The sequence below is a fragment of the Sminthopsis crassicaudata genome, chromosome 6 (assembly GCF_048593235.1).
Source record: "Sminthopsis crassicaudata isolate SCR6 chromosome 6, ASM4859323v1, whole genome shotgun sequence".
Classification (NCBI taxonomy): Eukaryota; Metazoa; Chordata; class Mammalia; order Dasyuromorphia; family Dasyuridae; genus Sminthopsis; species Sminthopsis crassicaudata.
In genome coordinates, this window is record NC_133622.1 from 72,878,083 (window position 1) to 72,901,664 (window position 23,582).

General features: G+C 34.8%; 2 protein-coding genes across 10 annotated transcripts in view; one reads left to right on the top strand and one right to left on the bottom strand.

The window, feature by feature from the left end:
- ANAPC10 (anaphase promoting complex subunit 10) overlaps window positions 1-318 on the bottom strand; it is a 110,394-nt gene extending 110,076 nt beyond the window's left edge. The window contains exon 1 of one of the 5 annotated variants that reach the window (XM_074276661.1): window positions 33-156. Coding sequence is in view for 1 of the 5 variants with exons in the window: in XM_074276667.1 (XP_074132768.1) it covers window positions 33-318 (286 nt within the window). In the remaining 4 variants the exon portion in view is untranslated. Of the gene's footprint in view, window positions 1-32 lie in introns of all 5 variants that reach the window. The other 4 variants (XM_074276662.1, XM_074276665.1, XM_074276666.1 and 1 more) reach the window with 4 other exon arrangements.
- Window positions 243-22,535, top strand: ABCE1 (ATP binding cassette subfamily E member 1). Of its 5 annotated transcripts, none has more exons than XM_074276658.1 (18): window positions 243-427; window positions 6,061-6,204; window positions 7,346-7,431; window positions 9,015-9,112; window positions 10,080-10,197; window positions 10,696-10,833; window positions 11,164-11,233; window positions 11,719-11,815; window positions 12,632-12,721; window positions 16,275-16,396; window positions 17,692-17,913; window positions 19,030-19,089; window positions 19,173-19,231; window positions 19,375-19,485; window positions 19,606-19,748; window positions 19,888-20,010; window positions 21,018-21,129; window positions 22,003-22,535. In XM_074276658.1, exons 2-18 carry the CDS (start codon window positions 6,102-6,104, stop codon window positions 22,048-22,050), a joined length of 1,800 nt encoding a protein of 599 aa, XP_074132759.1. In that variant the 5' UTR covers window positions 243-427; window positions 6,061-6,101; the 3' UTR covers window positions 22,051-22,535. The 5 variants fall into 5 exon arrangements, 4 of the variants coding, with proteins under 4 accessions (XP_074132759.1, XP_074132756.1, XP_074132757.1 ...); XR_012483709.1 differs by having other exon boundaries at window positions 248-427; window positions 6,032-6,204; window positions 19,888-20,030; window positions 20,956-21,129; XM_074276655.1 differs by having other exon boundaries at window positions 248-427; window positions 6,032-6,204.
- The last annotated feature ends 1,047 nt before the right edge of the window (window positions 22,536-23,582 follow it).

Here is a 23,582-nt window from a genome sequence, read left to right on the forward strand (position 1 = left end):
GGACGTGTTCCTCCTCGCCGCCCTTCACTTACGGTTCTCCAGGCCGCAGCGTGGCAAGCGGGCGTCCCGGCAGGACACCATACAGCCCAGCCCAGCAAGGTTGACTAGTCTCCTCTCTTCAGACCTCCGCGGGCTCCCAACAGCCCCGGCGCCGCCCTCCATACGCCACTTCGCGGCGCACTCCGATGACGTCAACCGCTCCTTAGGGCTACCTAAACCTTCCTCCCTCCTCGCAGCGCTCCACCGCCAGCAGGCTACTTTACGCACGCGCACTTCCGTCTCTACGGTGAGCGCGAGGCGGCGGCTGGGCACCGCCATTTTGGCCGGCGGCCGCAGGAACACGTTGTGCGGCCCACAGCCTGAGGCCGGATCCTAGGTCGTGGCTGCCGCCGCCCTCCCCGCTCCCGGGGCGGTCGTTTTCTTCCAGGTAAGATGGGCAGCCGGGGCGCGGGGTCTCTGCCCTCTCCGGAGCGGAGCGGAGACGAGAAAAGCCTTCGTCCGCGGAGGGAGAGAGCGAGAGCGGGTCCGAGGGCTAGGCCGGGAGACAGGGGCGCCGGGGGCTCGTGCCGGGCGGGTCAGCCGGAACCGCCGGAGCGCGAGCCTGGAGCTGCGGCGTGGGGGTGGGGCGTCCGCGTGTTAGAACCTAGGCTCTGTCACCTGGGGTCGGACGCTGGTGTTCTCCCTGCCCCGTCTCCAACCCGCATGGCTAAGGGCAGCCCCTCGGAAGGCAGCCCCCAACCTTCTGAGCTCTTGGGACCTTCCCCCATGCTTTTAGAAAACGTGGGACAGCAGGCCTCCCCTCGTCCGCCGGCCGCGCCAGTGTCCTGGAAGATGAGTCACCGCACCCCCACCCCCACCGGCATTTTGTGCTTAAGTCTCTGCTCGGATGGCTGGAGCGCTTATCTCGCCGTGCCGCGGGCCGCCCTGCAGTGCTCACCCCCTTCCCCTTGACCCTTCACCCTTTCGCCACTAACTGGGCGCCCTCGTTATTTGTCTGGGGCCAGGCTCGCTCACCCTCCCGAGGCTGCTCGGTCCACTGTTAAGTCTTATTCCTATTGCTTCTCCCCAATCCCTTTACTTTCCCCTGTCCTCCCATGTTTGTTCTGTGGAACACTCGTGATTTCTCCTAGATGTTTGGCCCAACTTTTCCTCTCCTCCCCACTCTTCTGTAATTGTAAACCTACTGTAAGCTGGGAGTGGGAGAAATTAGGAGCAGCCCCTGCTGTGGGGGAGCAGGTCCTGTAGAGGAGACGGAATCCCAGGCGGGTCAATTCCAGCCCTTGAAGATGCCGCGAGTCGGCACGTGTGGAGAGTGCGGGATCCTGTAGCCTATGGAGTGAGGAGGGTCAAGTCTAGGGACCGTGTGCTTGGTGTTTGATGCTGGAGGAAAGCGGGAGCGGCTTCAGTGCGGTGGTCCAGGCTTTCCACGGACCTGCGCCAGGGTGGGGGCGCTGGCTGTGAAGGTGGAAACGAGGACTTGGCAGCAGATGGATGTGGAGGGAAAGGTAGGAGGAGGCAAAGACGACCCCGAGGTGTTGGGTGTGGGTGAGTGGGGAGGCACCTGGGACCCTTAGCAGCTATAGGTTTAGTTTCTGTCATGTTCCGGGACCATCCGGGAAGCTCTTGTTAGCGAGACTTGGTTGATTTTAAGAATTCTTTCCAGCCACGTTGACAGTCTGTAATCACTGTCCTGGCTTTTTGGCTGTAGCTGCTTGCCCATGACCGCCGGTGTGTATTGAGATAACCACCACTTTCCAGCAACCCGGGGCTATCCTCTGTTAACTGGGATGGGTCTTTATCTTGATTTTCATTTGAATTGGAAACATTCTCCTCTCCCCTCTTCAAAAATAAAACATTGTTTTCCTAAGAACGCCTAGTATTTAAATGACAAGGGAATGATATTTCTTTATTAAAATTCAGTAAACCACGTCTGTACTTTGTGCGTCTCTATTGGCGTCTTGGTTTAATGAATAGAATGTGAGACTGTGGAGTTCTGCCTTTGACACGTAGCAACTGTACGACAGTCACAGTCACTTTTATATTGTCTCTTAAACTGTAATCAAGCATTTGTTTAGTGTCTGCTGTATACCAGGTACTAGGAATACAAAGGTAAATGAAACCTCCTCAAGAAACTTAGATTCTTTTGGACTTGACTTATTAGCAACTCTAAGCTACCGAGTTCCTGATCTTCATCTGCGGAAGGCGGAAGGCGTTTCCCCACTGACAGATAAATGTGTGAAATCACACCTACCCTTCCCTACTTAGCCTACCCCAACTCCCCACAATGGGCAGGATGTTATAGATGTCTACGGTCTACTCTCTGAAATCAGTTGTTCACTCCCAACTTCTTACATGTTTTTATGAGTGTTAACTAGCTGTGACTAGATATGTGCATTTTCGTGTGATACTATTAAATATTTATTGACTGCTACTAGAGCACTAATTGCTAAGATGAATCAAGTTGTGTTGCATTTTCTATAATAACTTGGTAACCGAATTGGATTTCATCTCTTAAAATGGGGATAATAACATCCTTCCCTACTTACTAAATAGTGTTGAAAATTAACAAACAAGGTACAGTGAGTGACAAGACTGCTTGGATGGGTAGCAAGCCTTGGGCTCATATTTCCCCTCCCTTACTCCCTGTGTAACACTTACCATTGTTCCTCAGCATAAGCATCTTTTGCCATAAATGAGGGTGTTGAACTAGATTTCCTTTGAAGTTTCTTCCAGCTCTAAAACTATGATCATAAATTTTATTATAGAACTTACATAAAAGCATTTTGTAAAAGAAAGCCCATATAAATGTTAGTAGTTATTATTTGAGATTTTTTTAAAACCCCAAGAAACCCTTTAATTTTTTTTCTCCCCTTGTTAGTATTAGCTAGCACACTTGTATCCAGCTTGTCTGCATTTTCGGGTCTGCTAAGTGAATGATAATGAGGGATTTGTACTTCCCTTTCTATTCTGTTTGCTTTATCAGATTTAGATCCATTTCTTTTCTGCTCCTTGGAATCAATTGCCCAAATCACAGCTTCCCTTTCACATTTACAATTTGGTTGTAGCCTATCTTTCTAAGTTGATTAGTTTTAACCCCTATCTCTCAAATTGGCGCTTGCTTTACTTCTGATGATGTATTCCATTTCCAACCCACATGCCTTTGCACAGTTCTACCCATATCTGGAATGCCTTTCTTTTTCTCTCTTGTCTCTTGGAAGTTTACTTCAAAACTTAGTATTACCGATTTCATTCCTCTGTTTTCTACAGCCCCTCTTCAAATTGTAGGAGCATTTTATTTTGTGTATATCATGTATCAACTAATCTGTAAATGTGTTCTGTCTACCAAATAAAATGTAAGCTCCTTGAAAGCAGGAACAGGCCTTTTTGTGTTTATGTCCCAACTACCTAGAACATTTCCTGGCATGTCTCAAGAGATTGATAAATGCTTGATCTGTTGATGAACAGTCCTATAGGCATTCTTTCTTCAGGGAAGAGGAAAGTAAGAATAATTTTGGCTTAGAAAAATAAGTTAACAATGTTCACAAATTTTCATATGTGTGGGAAAATAGATTTTTTTTAAATTGTATGTTAACCCACATACTGCCACATTTTGTCTTAAGTCATTTTCCAGTCATGCCTGTGCTGTTTCTTATCATCTCTAAATTCTATTTCTTCAATTAAACTTCTGAATTGTTAGTTCAAATTTTTTATTTTGAAACATTTTACTGAGTCTGAGAAAAGAGGAATATTATTTTAATATAGTTCACGTGATCAAGTAGTTTTATAACATTGCCCTTATGGATACCTTCTAGCTCTTACCCTATTATGTCATAGAAAATAAAAATTCACTAAAAAGAGATTTTATTTCTTCACCCTACTATATCTAAGGGACAAATAAAACCATTCCCAGCCCTCAAGAAGTTTAGGTTCAGAATCAGTCATGAAGCATTTATTGAGCTTTTATTATGTGCCAGCCATGTGGCTGTGTGCTAGAGATGCAGCGTATGCAAAAACATGGTTCCTGCCATCACGGTAGTCTCATTCTAATTGGGAAGACAACATGAAAATAACTATGAACATATAAGATATACAGAGTAAATGAAAGGTAATTTTAAAGGGGAGGCACCAGTGATGGGAGGAGCAGGGAGTCTTAACACTAGTAGGCAGAGCATTCCAAACATGGGGGGCAACCTATTAGTTAGGAAATGAACTTGTGTGAGAGGAATAGCAAATAAATGAGCATATCTTTGGCATAGAGGGAAGAAGAACATATAACTAGAAAGGTAGTCAGGGGCTGATTGCATCAGATCAAACAGGATTTTGTATTTGATCCCAAAGGTAACCTAGAACCAGTGGTTTTCATTGGAAAGCATGTGTATAACATGGTCAGGCATGCACTTTAGGACAATTACTTTGACAACTGAGTTATACTGCTTAGTATAGATTTATTTGCAATGTAATTTTTAGGCAAGACTTGTAGCAATTTTGTCATCAGTTTTATAGATTATTTAAGTTTAATATAGAATTTACCAAGATGAATTAGGGGAGAAAATTGAAGCAGAAAGGCCAAGTAGAATGTATGTGGTATTGTGGGCCTGAACTAGATGTGACTGTAAAGCGGAGGTAATGGGACATAGAGGAGAGATGTTGTGTAGATAGAAATGACAGAGTTGGTAACAGAGTGGCTAAAAGTACAGATAAATTGAGAGATAATGAGACATGTAGGAGAGATGTGCAGGTTAAAATGACCAGACTTGATAATAGATTGACTAACAGTGCAGATAAATTGAGAATAACACCCAAGTTTGGGGCCTGAATTGACTGGGAGGATAAGGATACTTGACAGTAATGAGAAAATTGGGAATAAGGGAGGATCTTGGGAGGAAGATAGAACAGTTCTCTTTTAAGACATGTTGAGTTTCAGGTGTCTTGGCCAATTCACAGTATAGAAAAGAAAGTGATGAAACTAGGAATCAAGAACAAGACATAGGAAAAGTTTTAAATTACAGGGCTTCTGTTCAAGAGATGTGATTAAATAACAGATAAATCTTTATCTTTGGAACTGAAAGGGATCTTAGGGATCACCAAGTCTCCTTTTTTTGATTTTCTAGGTATTGAACAAATACTAAAAAAAATCAGTGAGGTACCAACTTGTAAAATTCAACACTATCCTTAAAAAAAGATTTTTTAATTAGAAAAAAAATTTTTTTTGAGGTTTTTAGAAACTTTTAAATATTTGGAAATATCCTGGACTGCATCCATCCATATTCCATAATCTTGATCAGGGATTATTGATACAGACAGTAAGAAAAACCTACTTTGGTGATTCTCTTTCTATTTTACAACTTCATAAACCTTGTGAGCATTTTTAAAGATATGATTGACCTTGAGATTGGGGTATCTTTTGAAATAATTTCATTTGATCAATATTCTAAGAATACCCCTTATGTCTGTCTTAATAAAGTCACAAGATTTTAAAGTACAAGTAGGTTGGTTCTCCTGTCATTTCATGTTTTTTTTTTTTTTTTTTTTTTTAATGCATTGTGTTCACTATTCTTATATGTTTTTCAATATGGCAAAGTGTTTGAAATTAATTAGAGGCTTGGTTGATGATACCAACATATAATTATCATTGGTAAGTAATGTTATAATGAGGTCCCTCTAATTCTTCCCAGATAAATCCTCTTGGAAGTGGTCAAAACCAAATTTGTTTTTACTTCAACTTATGCTGTGACAGATAAAAAAGTATACAATGAAGCTCCATTTAACCCCATTATGTTGTGATTCCATAACTAAAGTGAATTTAAGTGTATTTCAAATATTTTATTTTAGAATTGTGAACAAAAATGTTTACCTACTTTATTTTGCAGAAACTGAATACTTGTGTTTAAATATAATGTATGTGCTTCATAACATGAACAAGATTTCATATGAAAATATGAATACTTAATATTAACATTTTGATACAGGAGTCAATTTATTTTTAACCAGTTTTTTCTGTTTGTTTTTTAATCCTATTTTAATCAAGAAGACCTGGGTTCCTGCTTCTCTTGCTTACAGAGTCATCTTTCTTGCTGTATTGTAAGCCTGCATTGACGAATATGGCAGACAAATTAACAAGAATTGCTATTGTCAATCATGACAAATGTAAGCCAAAGAAATGCCGACAAGAGTGCAAAAAGAGCTGTCCAGTAGTGAGAATGGGTGAGTTATTCTGCAGACTAAGTCAATATAAGGAGAATTTAAATAAACTAATTTGGCTTCAAAATAATTTTGGACAAATTTTGAGTACAGACTTAACATTTTGTTGTAATGGTTTTATTCCCACATAAAGGAATATCAATTTTTTTTCTTTTCTGAGAGAAAATTGGTGTGCATAAAATGGATAAGTAAGCTTGAATTCTGGTTAATGAAAAAGAAAGTCCTTTTCAAGCCTAACCAAAAAAAAAAAAAAAAGTCTACATTGTGGAACTCAGCTCCCATAATCAACCAAGTTTATTATCCAAAAAATACTTTCAGGGGAATATTCAAATCCTGTTGTTTCTTTTATTCTTGGAATACTGAAAAGTAGTCCCATCTTGTCCTCTAGGTCAAGACTTCTGAGTAGAGTTTTGCTTGATAGATTAGATTTTATTAGATTACGAGGCAGGGAGAGATAGAGTATATGGGTTGAAAAACCTACTTAATAAGTTATTAGGAAGATCCTTCCTACTTATATTATTTCCAAGGCAGTACCTACGATGTACAGTTAAAATCTAATAATCCTTAAGCCCAGATAATTTTCAGTACACTGAGTTAAGTATGGGAATACAGGTGAAAAATTACATAGTCCCTGGCTATCAAAAGTTTATGTTTAATAGAAAGATAAAATAACTCTAAAACAAATTGGGGTATAATAATGGCAAAGGAGAAAACAGGGAAGAAAAAGAAAAAATAGAGGGGAGGTTGAAGAAGGCATCGTTTCTAACTGGGATAGAATCAGGAAAGATTTAATTTTTATGATTACTGAGGTGGATTTTACATTAACATAAAGGATTTCTACAGATAGAGTTGTAGAAGGAATCTGAATAGAGGCAAAAAGAATCAAATAAAATAGAACAACTAGCTAGTTTGGCTAGCACAAAGTTCTCTGTGTAGAATGTTATACAGAAAAAAAACCAGAAGACCAGAATATACATTGGAAGCCTGATTGTGGTAAACCTTACATCAGTGTCTGAACTTCTTACCAAGTTGTTGTACCCAAAATTATAGAATTAATATCTAAATTAGTATCATATGCCTCAATAAATAAACACTATCACAATTGTACTAGTTAAAATATTTTGCACATTGTTTCTTTTATCAGGAAAACTATGCATAGAGGTTACACCACAGAGCAAAATCGCATGGATTTCTGAAACACTTTGCATTGGTTGTGGTATATGTATTAAGGTAAATGATTTTCCCTGTGCTCTTATTATAATGGCAACTTTAGGCTCAATAATAAATACAAGCTTGTGATAACATTACTTTTTAAGAGGTAAAAAAAAAAAAGGGGGGTGTAATAAGAAAATTTAGCAATACAATTTTCTTCCATTATGTGATCACATAATAATAATTATATGTGAAATAAATTCATTGTAAGAGGGAAAACTTGGTAGATTTAGTTGTTATCCTTATGTGTATACACACATGCATGCATATCAGTGAAACTGTTTCTCTTATAACTTTTATTGGTTTATATATGGTCTCAATTTTATTAATATTAAATGGAGGGGAGAGGTCAGTATGCAGAAAAGGAATCTCCTTTGGGATCACTCTAGAATTTTTGGATATGTTTCAATTCTGGGTTGATTGTAAATGTGTGTTTGAATTATTATAAAAGTTTGAAATATTAGTAGTTTCTCTTCTTTGAGTGTGAATTTTTTAGAGTAGCAAAAAATTCCCTTACTCTTTTCTGTGGAATTAATGATCTAGATTTTTCAATTAGGATCTTTACTTACAAATATTACAAAATTTTTACTTGTGAATGTTATACAATTTATGCACCAAAAGTGATACTCTGTAAACATATTAGAGCAAATCAGTATATTAAGCCCTAATATTGTTAAGTTTCTATTTGGAATTTTATACCCTTTTTTTATTGTTGTTTTTAATGACAACTGTTGTGCCTATTTTTTTTAATTAATGACATTTCATTTTACATTGGCTTAAATATGCTTTGACAGTTTCATAAAGTACTTGAAAACTTACTCTCTATTTTCAAGAAACTCAGAAGAAACAAGTTATAAAGTTGGGAGCATATGTAGTATGACTTTAGATCTTTAGATATGTATCTGGAAAAGATTAAGACTGTCTCTATCAGCAGAATTTATTTTTTTTTCAATTTTTCTTTTAAATTTCATTTATTTATTCAGATATAATTTCCTGGACTGCCAGTGATTATAATACTCTTATTTCCACTTACAAACAACATGTTTGATGATGGTAAACTCTTAACAAGCAATATTTTAATATTTTCACTCTTGTTCAGCTTGAGGGTTTTTTTGTTTTTAATTATTAACTTTTCAGTATTTAAATTACAATACTCTTGATTTGGGGACAGATGAGAAAGGAAATGAGAATTCTTTAAATTGAAATAATCATCTTTAGGGCACATTAAAAGAAAGATATACTAACATGAAGTGGGAAAGGAAATAAATATATTGTGAATCCCAATCTTGTCTGAACTGAATAAATGAAAGTTCAATACAATCAAAAGAAGTTAATTTAATAATGCATTATACTCACCAGGGAGATGGGGACAGCAAAGGGGTGTGAGGGAATGAGAAAAAGGAATTGGAAAGGGAAGGGTCTCAAGTAAAACAAACTTTAAAGGGATGTTTATTAAAGTGCTTAAAAAGAGGAAAGATGTAATAAGATATAGTTGTCTGCATCTAGACGATGTTAAAAGGGAGACCAAAGGAGTAAAATCAGTCCATACCTGACTCAAGAGAAAAGCACTTAATTTCTGAATCTTTTTCTTCAAATTACAGAAATGCCCTTTTGGCGCTTTGTCAATCGTCAATTTACCTAGCAACCTAGAAAAGGAAACAACGCATCGATATTGTGCCAATGCTTTCAAACTTCACAGGTATATTTTCAAACTGTTTATCTTTTTTACTTTGACATACCATAAATATTGTAAAGTAAAATGCATTTGATTAAATTTGTGTGCCTTTCAGATACTCAGGGTAGGAGGAAATGGAAGAAGAGTTTGTTAATTATACAACAGGTAGTACAGTATTGGAACATTATGAAAAGTCATTCATTGAGTATATAGTGTGCTTTCCAAAATATGCCATAATTGATTTAAATGTAGCCAGCTCTTTTTTTCTGAAATCTGATTTGCATGAACATGTGCAGCCTGTAATTACTGTTATTTATAATGTATGTATCTTTCAAAGAGACCTCAGACTCGGGTTTGACAATTGAATTTAGGAACGACTAATATTCTTACTAGTGCGGTTATATATCTTTGGGGAATTCATCTTTGATATTATTGTATTTCTGTAGAGTAAAGATCACGTAAAAGGAATTAAATCACAGAAAAGTGTATATTGCTCTTAATGAGTGGCACATATTTTGAATATGGTAGTATAGATTTGTTAATGAAAAGCTATTTCACAGTCTTCCAGTTCTTAGGCCCCAGTGCTGCAGGGGTAAGGAGGAGGAATGTCTCATTGATCTGGCACTTTCTCCTTGTCTATAAAGTGGCAGGCCAGAAAAAAAGACTTGGAGGAGGGGGTAGCTTGCTGTGCTAAATATCACAATAATTTGCTTTTTGCATGTTATAATTGGGACTTCACTGAAAGAAAGTTGAATAAGCAAAATTAGGAATTGTGCTGGTCATGGATGCGTTTCTAACAATTAACCATTAATCATGGATATATCTTTTAATTGTCAGTAATAGCTGGCATTTATATATAGTTTATCTTTCTGAATGTTAGTAGACATGTGGGGTACAAATACCTTAAAAGTAGGTGATCAGAAACAACTTAGGGATTTCTCATGACCAAGTTTGTGCTTTTCAGTATTAGCATTTTTATTTACATATGCAGGTTGCCTATCCCTCGTCCAGGTGAAGTTTTGGGATTAGTTGGAACTAATGGTATTGGAAAATCAACTGCCTTGAAAATTTTAGCAGGAAAGCAAAAACCAAACCTTGGAAAATATGATGTAGGTATTGATTTTTTGTGAACATTAACACTTTAAGGTAATTTTGTTAGTTTTTTGACATAAAATCTATAATATTCAAGTTTTTAAAGTACTTAGTGTTTTTTAATCATCTTAGTTTAAAAACTGTATTTCAGTGATTATTTGGAATTCATGAGCCCAAGAAATCAGTTTATTAGCAATTCCTTTGATATCTAAACTTACACAACTTAGACTTGGATACCTTGAAAGACTATAGATCTGGAACTGGAAGGTACTTCAAACCATTTAATCTATTTAAACCTAGATCTTTTTATAGTTTAAATCCATTTTTCCCCCCATTATATCATACTCCCTAAAGAAGATAAAACATTATAAATATTCTGCATTGGTGAGATTCCTTTTAAGTACTTTACTCTGAAGAGACTATTTGTTAATCCACTTTAATCTTTCCTCAGCAATTGTGCTTTATATTTTTAATCCCTGTATTCAGTCAGTCATTTTGTATTTTTATTTTTCAAGGATCCACCAGATTGGCAAGAAATCTTGACTTATTTTCGAGGATCTGAGTTACAAAACTATTTTACCAAGATTCTAGAAGATGACCTAAAAGCAATTATCAAGCCTCAATATGTGGACCAGATTCCCAAAGCTGCAAAGGTCAGTCATTTATTAGAAGAATTTAGGTCCTATGTGCAATACCCAAGACATTCTCCACACAGACACACTCCATTGCATGCCAGAGTTCTCCTCCCTGCTGGTCACTTAATTATAATCTTATAGTTTGGGGGAAGGGAGGAAAGTATATTCCCTACTAGATTGTGAGCTTCTTGAGGGCAAAGACTATCTCTACTCTTATTTTTACCTTTACACATATCTGAAAATTCATAAATGTTTGATTGTATTGTACATGCTATTAAAAGCTATGTCTATATTTGTGTGTGTGTGTATTATATATATATATATAATGTTTCTAATACCTTCCCACAGGGCACTGTGGGTTCTATTTTAGACCGGAAGGATGAAACAAAGACACAAGCTATTGTGTGTCAGCAGCTTGGTAAGTTATTTTTTAAAAAATATATTTGGAGCATTAACACATACAGAAAATAGTACATTCAATAGACGATATTGAGTTGCCTATGCTAATTAAAACCCATTTTTAATTCTACATTATTCATTTTAGTATATTATAATATTAATCAAAACATAAGAGTCTCAAAATCAGATATGAATTTAGCTCATGAGTATGGTGGTGAAAAAAGAGGTCAGTTCCTTGGAATCACAAAGACCTGGTTTGATTCCTAGCCCTTCATTCACTAGCTGTATGATTACATATACATCATTTATCTTTTTCAAGCTACAGTTTCCATCATCTTTAAAATGGTAAGATTATATTTATAGATCAGAGGAACATGTGAAACACACTATAATCAATTCCAAAGGATTATTAAAATTATTATTTTGTGTGTGTGTGTGTGTGTGTGTGTGTGTGTTAACCATTCCCATTATATTAAATTAATGGTTCCATATTCTTTTTTATAGACTTAACCCATCTCAAAGAACGAAATGTTGAGGATCTCTCCGGAGGAGAGTTGCAAAGATTTGCTTGTGCTGTTGTTTGCATACAGAAAGCAGATATGTATGTTAATTTTGTGTTTCTTGTACCTTAATTCTTAAGCATTTTTTGCAAATTCGTTTTGCTTACTATCAAATAAGATAATATATATGTGAAATGTCTGTGTAAATGTCACCTTATTAAAGATTTTTAAGGAACACATGAGAGAAAATAGCATTAAAAATTCTACATTGTTAAAGCAGTGAGATACACTAATCCCTCCATACCCAAAATGACAAACCATAATGTAGTTACACTGTAGTACAGCTTAAAGTCTTCCATAAACAGAAGACCGTGCTGTATAGAAAATGAGACAAATGAAAGTTATGTTCTCTTTTCATGACGTAGAATTTTTATTTTAGTAACCTGTAAAATCTCTTTTGCCAGGTATTCATTGCCATCATGCCTCTTTCTTCACACAACTCCCAGAATAATCATTTTTACCTCCATTAAATATGTAGGAGGGAAATAGTGATCTGACAATTTATATCATATATTTATCTTTTTATCAGGATAATCAGGCTTTTCAAAAAATGCTTATTAGCTCTGATTAATCTCTAATTGTTGGAATTTTAAGTAAGTATGGCAAAGTAAAGTTTAAAAAAAAAATTTCTAATAGTGGCAGGAAATATATTTTAGGTCAGTTCACCTAATTTGTTCTTTGGTTTTTATATCATCATCCCTTTTTTGATTTGTGGATCCACCAATTTCCCTGTGGGTAGGCAAGGTGGGTGAATAGAGAGATATATGAATAGACAATCTTAAACTCGGTATACATATATAATTTATAATTCTTATTCTTCAAAAATGTTGAGTATTTTTGTTCTGTTTTCTTTATAGTTTCATGTTTGATGAACCTTCTAGCTACCTAGATGTTAAGCAGCGGCTAAAGGCTGCCATTACTATCCGATCACTAATAAATCCTGATAGGTAAGTACCTGTTACTTACAGACATTTAAATTTTTTTAGTTATTTTTAAAATTCTAGTCATCTAAAGATTTGTCTGCTTCAAAGAAGGACATTTCCAGTGTAGATAGAATCACAGATCTGAACCCTACCAAAAAACATGACCTTTGAAGTGTCATATACATGTGGTACTCTATGTGAACAAGGAAGGAAAGTAGAAAATAGAAGGCCATTATTTTCTCATAAATGATATGTTATTTCTAGATTCTAGTTTAATAATCTTTTTGAGTCTTAGTAGGCTACACAGCAATAAATTGAATGTATTTTATAATCAAACTGTACAATTTCAGGTCAGCTGAGTATTCTGAGGCTTTAAAAATGTTCTCAAATCCTTGGAGAACCATAATTACACTAGTAACATCCTACTCTGGATCCTATAACTTCGTCCTTGAGTTACTTCTTAACTGCTCTCATGATTTTCTCATTTATCCCTAATCCAGTCTATCCTACCTATAGCTTCCAAACTAATTGTCAGATTCTACTTTTGTATTTTCTTATTGAACAATAACAAAAATGCATATATGGAGCCCCTTTTAAGATTTACAAAACATTTTGCTCACAGTGGTCTTCTGTAATATGTAATAATCAGTTATATGCCTTTATTACAAATGTGGGAATTAGGATAAGTCAACTTGTTCTTTGCTAAGTATAAAAGTGCGTTTCAGGCTTAGGACCTTTGCTTCCTTGTCCAGTGTTCTTTCCACTATTCCATTTTACTTTAATGTTCTATTTTGCATATCTGATAAATCCAAATTCTTTACTATCTTAATTAAACTTTCTTTAATCTGACCTTACTTTACCTATTCAGCTGACAGGCACCTGATTTAAACAGTGAGCACCTATCTGCCAAAGTAGAAAGAACTCAACCAAAACTTATTCTCTAGATGACCTAGAGCTATAAGATAGAATTCTGACACTATTCTTAAATTTTTCTTTGTTATCAGAGGATTAGGAGCAGGATATAAATTCTCTTCCTTAGAGTGAAGATCAAAGTAGACTTTGGAGACCAGCATGCTCTGTCTTTTGTAGATTGCCAGAGTAACTAGGCCAGTGCCAGTTTTTTCAGAACAATAGTATTTGGATTGGGATAACAAAACACTGAAAGATACAGATGTCTGATTGGCATAGTTCTATATCTTAGGAGTCTGTATGTACAGTAAGAGAATAACCCAGTTGGGAAGGGATGGGGGTGTACCTAAAGGATCCTGAAGCTTAATGAATAATTAATTAATTAATTAATTAAGCTTAAGAATCTGTCCGAATGGATCCATGTCACTGTTTGTTTTGTACTACTTGTTCTTCCTATTCCTTCTTCCCACCAAGATAAACTTATTGAATCCTGTTAACTCCTTGAAATCTTTTGTTAGTTTTAGCCAGTACTGACTACTTCCTGATCTCCACTGTATTCTCTATATTACAAACTTGATGACTAGATTCTTTTTCAATACTTTTGTACTTCCACTGATAAAAGTTGCAGACTATCATCCACCCTTTCTCATACCCTATTTAGTATTTCTCTTTACCAAAACATCTCCTCAGGGAAGCCAAAGGATTTTTTTTCCCACTTGTTTCTTGTAATAGTTCACTGGTACCAGTGCAGTACTTTAGTTGTCTATCTGTACCTCACTTTGGACATATATCCAGCCCACATCTCATGTCACATATGCTGAATTCTACAGTAATAAAATATCACTTCTATGTGCCAAGTTATTGACAGCGTTTTGCTTTCCTTCCACCCACTTTGATTATTTCCATTGTGATTTAGGTCACTTCAAATTTTTAATTTCTCCAAGATGATAATGTACCAAGATTCATAGCCATCTAGCATTAGTTAGAGAATATTACTGTCAGAAAGATCAGCTTTTTTAGCACATAGCCTGAAATCTTGGAATCACTGAACACATTTCACATCTCTCATGCAACTTTGCGATCAACTCAGTGTCTATCTGCTTTGCCCAAGGTCTGGGTACTAAATGAATAATTCAGGAAATCGTCCCTCCAACTACATGGTGTAATCTGAGCATTGTTTTATTCATATTTTTACATTTTTTTTCCTGTGTGAATTAATTGCATCTGACAAATAGATCCATCTTGATGTAATTCTTCTATTTGAACTTTGAACAGGACATTATCATGAAACTAGCAAATGCCTCTTAAAATGTTTTATCAAACCATTAGTTTAACATAAATGAGAGAAACTATGGAAAACTCCCAAAGCAGTGTTTTGCTGCAATGAATGTTTTGGCTAGGTTTGAGAGGTTTGGTTTTTAGTGATAAACAAACAATTAGTTAATATCTGTAGAAGTGATCAGCTTAGGAAATAGTCTATTAAAGCCTACTTAATGCTTTTGTTTTTATCAGAGACCCACCATATGTGCAAAGATCATTATCCTAGATTTTTTTTTAGACATAAGAAGATAGATATTGTTTGCCTCTGGTTGCTAAACTATTCCTATACACATTTTGTTTGTAATGGGATGGGTCTCAACCTGTGACTTCACTGACATAGGGAACTCCCAATGAAAAAAAATCTATCAACATAGGTCGACACCTGGGCAGTTAGTAGTTTTGTGCCTGGTGGCATTGAGCTTAGCCATTTACTTGAAGTCACAACCAGCATGTTTCTTGGAACCGAGTAGTTGGACTTCGTTTCATACACTATATCACGCCACCCCTTTTTATAGGAAATACCATTTCTAAGTCCCAGTTCTTATGGAAATTTATTTTTACTGACTCTGATATTGATATTCTAAATAATCATGCATTTTAAAAAACCATGCTACTGTCAGAATAAATTTCTGTATATTTGAGTATATTTGGTCCGGTGTGCTCAGTCTTCTCAATTTCATCTTAAATGCTTGTTTTTGTTTCATTACACAGCTCTTCAAAAATTGAGATGGTAGTTTCAGCATCACTAGTAAGAAAAGTAGTTTACTATAGAAACCCTGGTAGATTCTGTCTTTTGCTGTCCTTTAATTGCTTCATTTATCATTTCTTTGTGGTACCTTTATTAATGCTGGCATGTAGAATTATGGGTTTGGAGTGGGAACAGACTTCAGAGACCACACAGCACTCTTCAGATGAGGCCTGGGAAAGTTAAGTCATACCGGTAATAGAGAGTTCATAATAGACATAATTGACTAGATAATGTGTTATGTGATAAAGGAAAACATGGAAAACTGAAAAGCATGTTGCCTGTCTCAATAAAGGGTGGTTTTCAGACATAATTTGTTGATTTGTTTAGTAGGAGTCAACTTTTTGGTTACAAGAGATGATATAGGTGAAGAGAGTCACTAACAATAATATTTTTTTAAGCATAAATAAGTTTTTAAAATAGTATATATAATAGTTTGAAACCTTTGTCTTTCAAAGAAATTTCACATTTGTTTCCTAGAGATGGGTCTTTTTAAAAAAGAATTGCTAAAGATATCCATTTTAAAATGATTTTCAAAGTATTATAGACAAGATTTGACATAAAATTAGAAAACATAAAACGTTCTGTGGCTTTAATTTTCAGATATATCATTGTTGTGGAGCATGACCTAAGTGTTTTAGATTATCTCTCTGACTTCATCTGCTGTTTGTACGGAGTGCCAAGTGCTTATGGTGTTGTCACTATGCCTTTTAGCGTAAGAGAAGGTAATTTTTAAAATTCTTTACTTGCTGTGATCTCTCTTCCAGAGTAATGTTCTTTAGCTTTACAACTATAACATTAGAAAACTTAATTTTGTATTCTTCAAATTCTTAGTCATTTGCTCTGATTTTTTTATAATTTAGTAAAATATTTCACCTGAAATGAAATTGGTAAAAATTTTATCAATTAATAGAATTATATATCAACAGATGGGCATATGGTTTGATATTAAAGTACTTAATTTGAGAGAATAATAGAAAGATATCTTCACCTCAGATGAACTGCCCTTCTACTAGAATGTTTTTGTTTGGATAGTAAATAAATGTGATACATAATTTCATACTTGAGGTTATGGCTTTATTTTTTTTATTGTTTTGGTTTTGGGTTTTTTTTTTTTCTTTTTTTTTCTTTTTTTTTTTTTCGTCTTTTCATTCTCAGCACACTCTTGGAATGACATTTTGAATATTTGTCAAATGAAATACTTTTTGAATTATTTGGAAAATCACAGAATTGTTTTTCCTTATAATTTTTTTTTTTTAAAGATCATAGCAGGGGCAGCTAGGTGGCACAGTGGATAGAGCACCAGCCCTGAAGTCAGGAGGACCTGAGTTTAAATCTGGTCTCAGACACTTAACACTTCCTAGCTGTGTGACCCTGGGCAAGTCACTTAACCCCAATTGCCTCAGCAAAAAAAAAAAAAAGAAAGAAAGAAAGAAAAATAAGACATAGGTCAGTTATCACCCTTGTTCATTTTTTTTTTTTTTAATTGGTATTCTTATTATTATACAGCCAAGTCAGGTCTCAAATTAAGCATTGACTGTAAAATTAAAAGTAAATGTAGTTGAAAAATATTCTGAGCATCTAATTTATTAATATATTTTTTGAATTAGGGAAAACTGCAATTAACTATACTAAGATTTTTAAATATTTAAAAACTATAGAAAGAATTTTTATTTCCATTCTTTGGATTGAATTCTAATTGAGAATTTCTATCAATAGCTTTTCTGATATATGAAAGAAGAGAAAGGAAAAGACATTAGAACTCGTCATAAAATCTTAGGAACTTTAAAGAAATTCAAATTCAACTTTGTGTCTTTGATATCATTGATTCTAGGAATGTGAACCAAAAAAATAAGATAGCATTATTTATTCTTAAAGTTATTTATATACTAGAAATTTATGTTCTAATATTAATTTAAACCTCTCGTGCAGAATATCATCTATAACTTAAAAGGCATTATAGTATTTTGATATATGTTTATTCTTTACTCCTTTTATTAATACTATTGTTTCCCAACAGGTATAAATATTTTCTTAGATGGTTACGTTCCTACAGAAAACTTAAGATTTAGAGATGCATCGCTGGTTTTTAAAGTGGCTGAGACAGCAAATGAGGAAGAAGTGAAAAAGATGTGTATGTATAAATATCCAGGAATGAAGAAAAAGATGGGCGAATTTGAGCTTGCAATCATTGCCGGAGAATTCACAGACTCTGAAATCATGGTGATGCTAGGAGAAAATGGTAAGTGTTATAATTTGTGATGATTGAGTCTACATGGGTAAGCAGTTTTTAAACTCTAATAAGAAATACTCTTTATTACTGGGTTATAGGTCTGAGGGTGTGGGGGTTTGGGTTGATCATATGACCTTGGTTCATCTACAAATATTTTCTGTGACAGTGTACCTTAACTTCTCGCTTACAATCTATGTCACTCAACCCAGTTTATATTCACATTTAAGAAAGAAACCTCTTCATTAAAAATAAGATACTTTTCCTGAGCTGAGTTTTCTGTGTATAAATTGATAGGGAAGTTATTCATCTTGGATACTGACTAGGAAATAATGGATAAATTGGTTGTTCAGAGGCAACCCAGCTTAAAAAAAAACTCCATGTTCATCTCCATTTGGAGCATTCCTTATGTGAAATTCAGGTGAGTCTACCACTGTAGACAATTTTATTGCCAACATTTATAGCATTAGATTGCCATTATGAGAGTGAGCTGTGAAATTATTGGCTGGCAGACATGTTTCCTATTGCCTTTATGATTGGAAAAAAAGGGACAGACTTTTTAAATGTTATTTTACACCTTGGAAAAATTGAAATTTTATTTGTTGCAAAAGAAATTTAGTTCACTTTTTATATTTTGAAACTCCACATAATATGTTTGCATTCTTATTTTGAAAGAATTATAGTAAACTAGTTAAATTTCAGCAAATGGAAGTGAATTTTCATTAAAATGACAATTTATTCCCTGCATGAAAATTGTTAGGAAATAATTCTGAGAAATCCAGAAGTTTATATTATGTTTTTACTTTAGACCCATATTTTGTTTGGCAACAATAACTAGAGCTGAAATAATGGTGCTACTAGTAAGATTGTAATTTTTTTTTTAATTATCAGGATTAAGATTCTATGATTCTTTCTGACAGTTGATTCTTAGCAAATACTTAGCCCAGTACAAATTCAAGTGTATATTTTTCTCTTAACCTACAAAAACCATACATGTCTATATATGTTGCTTTTTTTAAAGTGTCTGGCTTAAAATGCTCAGTATATTATTAGTAATTCACTAAAAACTTAATCGTCATAAAATTCATTTTTACATGTTATGTTTTCCTCACTTTCATTTTGTCGCAGGTACTGGTAAAACTACATTCATCAGAATGCTTGCTGGCCGACTTAAACCTGATGAAGGAGGTAATGTTTAAATTTACCATTTATGCTGATTTCAAAATTATCCAAAAAGATCATTTTTATTATAGTTATTTTCTATGTTTTAGGGGAGGTACCAGTTCTAAATGTCAGCTATAAGCCACAGAAGATCAGTCCCAAATCAACAGTGAGTTATTTTTGCTTTCTGCTAATTAAAGGAAATCATTAGGGATATAAATCTTACTTACAAATTTGTGTTTTTTTTGCCATTCGTGTAGGGGCAAATATTTAGATTTTAAATACCTTTTTTTTCCTTCAAAATTAAAACAGGGAAGTGTACGCCAGTTACTACATGAGAAGATACGAGATGCTTATACTCACCCACAATTTGTCACTGATGTAATGAAGCCTCTGCAAATTGAAAACATCATAGATCAAGAGGTATTAAAACCTGTTGTTTTTTGTTTTTTTTTTTGATTTTTTTTTTTTTTTCTTTTATTTATTTATTTATTTATTTGAATGTTCGTGATATCACAGCATTTACTAAACTCCTCTACACAGGTGCAGACATTATCTGGTGGTGAGTTACAACGAGTTGCTTTAGCTCTGTGTTTGGGCAAACCTGCTGATGTCTATTTAATTGATGAACCATCTGCATACTTGGATTCTGAGCAACGTCTAATGGCAGCCAGAGTTGTCAAACGGTAAATTGTCTTGCCCATTAGAGTGTGATTCGCGGGTATGTGTACTCATACACAGAAGTGTTTAACAAACTTTGAATATGATTTCTTGGTGCCCCTTCTGAAGCCATATTGAAAAAATTACAAAATCTTTTTGTTTTAGTTTCATTCTCCATGCAAAAAAGACAGCCTTTGTGGTAGAACATGACTTTATCATGGCCACCTATCTAGCGGATCGGGTCATTGTTTTTGATGGCATTCCATCTAAGAACACACTTGCAAACAGGTACGATGTTGGATATTTATGTAAGCTAATAGAAATATTCTTACAAATATGAATGGGTTTCTAATACTAATATCTTCCCAGAAATATATAAAGTATATCAGTCCTCCAGGTTCCCTGAATTTGACTAGTTGGTCATTTGTTATGAAAATGGAAGAGCATAGGACATATCCAGAAATAAAGGCTTTAACAATACATAGGATTGGGCCCACAATGTTCAAGCCAATTGAGTAAAATTCCATAACTGTGGACTTGGAAAAGGCCTTTATTTTTACAAACCAGAGGTGTTTTTATAGACAAGAGTTGCATGAGTTTGCAGAGTGAGTTAGTGATATATTGCCATTCTCCTTACTTTCTAGGTCAGTATTCTAGAATATGGATCAGGGTCAAGTTTCAGCCCTGCTAATCCCTATCTTTTCTATGCCCTGTTTAGCTTAATGAAAGTTCAGAAAAGTCATTTTTAGGAGCAAGAAGCTCAGCAAAATCAAACATTTTCCACAGATTAGGTGAAGCATCTAGAATTTCAGACTTAGGACCCTGTTATTTTTTATTTTTTAAGCTCTAGTTACCTTCATATTTCCAAATGCAATGTTTACGTGTTCAAGAATCATGTTTCCTTGCAAGGAAACAAATAAGTCAAAATTAATACAATTAACATAGTAGCTACTAAATTTTTTAAGTGTTTACTAAAATACTATGTGTTGTATGTACTACCTTTTCTCTGTTGATTCCCCTCTCCTAAAACAAGTTGTTGAATTTAAAGTTTTATATGATATGCCTTGTGACCAGAAAAAGTTGCATCTTGTATGTCTATCTAGATGAAGAGTATAAGTCATGATTATAGTTAACAACAAATAATTATATTAAGTTTAAAAATCATAAACTTGCCATTTTATATAGGGTAACATTAGCAAATATTCCCAGTTTTCTTGAACCTCAGTGATGCAGTTTTATTTCAGTAAAAGTCAATATGTAAGTAAACTTTTGTCACTTTTTTTTTTTTTTCCTAGTCCTCAAACCCTTTTGGCTGGTATGAATAAATTTTTATCTCAGCTTGAAATTACTTTCAGAAGAGATCCAAACAACTACAGGCCAAGAATAAATAAACTTAATTCAATCAAGGTATGTGGGAGCATTGTTTTGAAGGGGGTAATTGGTATTAAGTGTTGACAACTCAGAATTAAATGAGGAAAAAAAAATTGGGTCCCAACAAACCCTCTATTCTCTTTTTTTTTTTTTTTAAATTACTGACCCTTGAAGCATTTTAGTTCAACTCTTATTTCTCTGGTCATTGAGCCTTTTATATAGGAGTAACCCCAATATTTATGTGTCTTTTACTTAGTAAAGATTTGGAACTGTGAAAAATTTTGTTAGATCTGTTAGAATTAGTTCAAATGAGTCTAGCATCATAGATTCGGGTCTCTTTTGGGAAAATGTATTGGATATATCATAATAAGTAACATTACTGGGAAAATATATGGTCATTATTAAACTTATTGAAAAGATGATAACATTATGTTTCCTTTTCCCATAGAAAGAGGGAAGGGCAATATTATACTAACTTGTACTAAGGATCTGATATTTGGCCACGTGTGGTATTTGATTTTGAGCTTCCTTGAGGATAGTATCTGCACATCTTATATGTCTCTAGATTCATTGTGTTGAGCATCACTCTTTTGAATATTTGATCACTAACTGCTGAATTAATGTGTGATGTAACATTTTATAAAGATTCTAATCAATCAAATAGGCAAAATGACAACCACAAACATTGTCTTTTTAAAAGACCCAACCCAGGGGAATTTTGAACAGAGTAGTGGAAGAGACGAAAACAACTTGGAGAGATTCTCGGGGAATGAAATTGAGTCTAAGTCTATAAGCCAGAAACAGTCTCTTAGAAGAGGCTAGCAAGTTCATCTTCAGGTATTGGTTGGGAGATAGTTTCATGAAGTAGAACACATATTGATTCTTGGATAATTTTTCTTTTTTCCATAGGATGTTGAACAAAAGAAGAGTGGAAACTACTTTTTCCTGGATGATTAAGCTGACTAAGAAGATTGATGATACATTTCTACAACTAAATATAATCAGAATTTTTGGTGTATAAAACTTTAATCAGGTTTTAGAATGCCCCGCATAATCTGGAGTTTGAAATATGATTTACTTTATCTAACATCAGAAACTAGTAGCGTTGTATATTATTATACTCTAAACATCAGACACTACCACTTTTCTGTACTCATTGACAAAGCCATTCTTTGTGTAATGCTCTAAGATGAAGACATTTCAAGTTATATGAATTACCTCCAGATTTTCAAAACTTATGGGGAGATTTTCAGTATAAGTGTAATTTATTCATGTACCAAATGCTGACCAGTGTTTCCAATTTTAAAAATCTTTAAGAACTGTTTTCTGTACAATATGGTTTACCCACGTATGTCAAGATATAGAAGCTGCTCTTATTTTAAAAAGCCAGTCAAAGACTCTTAAGGTGAGGATTTGATAAATAAACATCCATCAGAAGTATAGAGCATGTCTTGTCTTCACTGAATACAGTTAATATATACCTTAATAACTTCCAGGGAAGAATAATATGGGGGCGGGGGAAAAACACTGCTGGAAAATAGGTCAGTTTATCAATCCACATATTGTTTACTAAAACTTTTCTGGTGAGGCTTTTATAATTTGATTGGCATTTATTTAAAAAAAAAACTGTAAAGCAAAATCATCTTGAATCCAAAAATCAAATGCATAGCAACTTTTCTGCTAAATAATATGTGCCATTCTGTTAAAAAAAATTTTTTAAGCTGAATTCATATGTTACAAATTCATGATAGATGGACTGATACATCCTACCTTTGTCAGTGGCTTAGCTTCCTCATGCTTCAGACTTACTCCTTGGGCTGCCTGCTATATTCCTTTCTCCAAAAATCATAACCTGACCTAGCCTTCCATTTCACTAAGAAAAAATGAAGCAATTTCCAAAAATGTCCATAGACACCCCCCATCCTTCATTTCAAAACCCTCAGTGTTTTCACTTCCTGACTTCCTTCTGCTAGCTAGTGTGCTTACTCAGTAAAGCTAATCTTATCTGCCCTGCTGATCCTTGCTAATCTCTCCTGCAGCCTCTAAAACTTTGCTTATGGCACCCTTTCTCTAGTATATTTTCAGCATTCCTTCTACCAACAAATAATATTGCCTTAAAAAAATATCTTTCCTTCAGTCATCTAGCTTACTTGCCTACCATTGTCTCCTCTTCATTGCTAAATGTTAACTTGACCATAAGCATTACATGTCATTTTATTTGATGTTTTCACTAATTTTGGTAGACTTTTTTTTTCCTTTTTTTTTTAATTTGTTGAATGAATAAAAAGTCATTTATGAAGCTATAACTAAATGCCTGGTAGTGTGCTAAGTGCTTTGGGGGTCTTACCTCCAAGAAAATTGGGGGATGTTTTAGTCTCGAAAGACAGATGTGATGAGTGGAAGCATAAGATAATGAAGCGTCATCATGCCTTTTCTAGAAGCAATGGTTGTGTTGATATTATTGTTGCTAGAGGAACATGTAAACGGGG

Excerpts from the sequence above, each read along its gene's own strand:
- ABCE1 (XM_074276658.1), top strand. The coding sequence starts at position 6,102 with ATGGCAGACAAATTAACAAGAATTGCTATTGTCAATCATGACAAATGT. Across the intron at positions 6,205-7,345 it reads CTGTCCAGTAGTGAGAATGG|GAAAACTATGCATAGAGGTT; the intron begins GTGAGTTATTCT and ends TTCTTTTATCAG. Across the intron at positions 16,397-17,691 it reads GCCTTTTAGCGTAAGAGAAG|GTATAAATATTTTCTTAGAT; the intron begins GTAATTTTTAAA and ends GTTTCCCAACAG.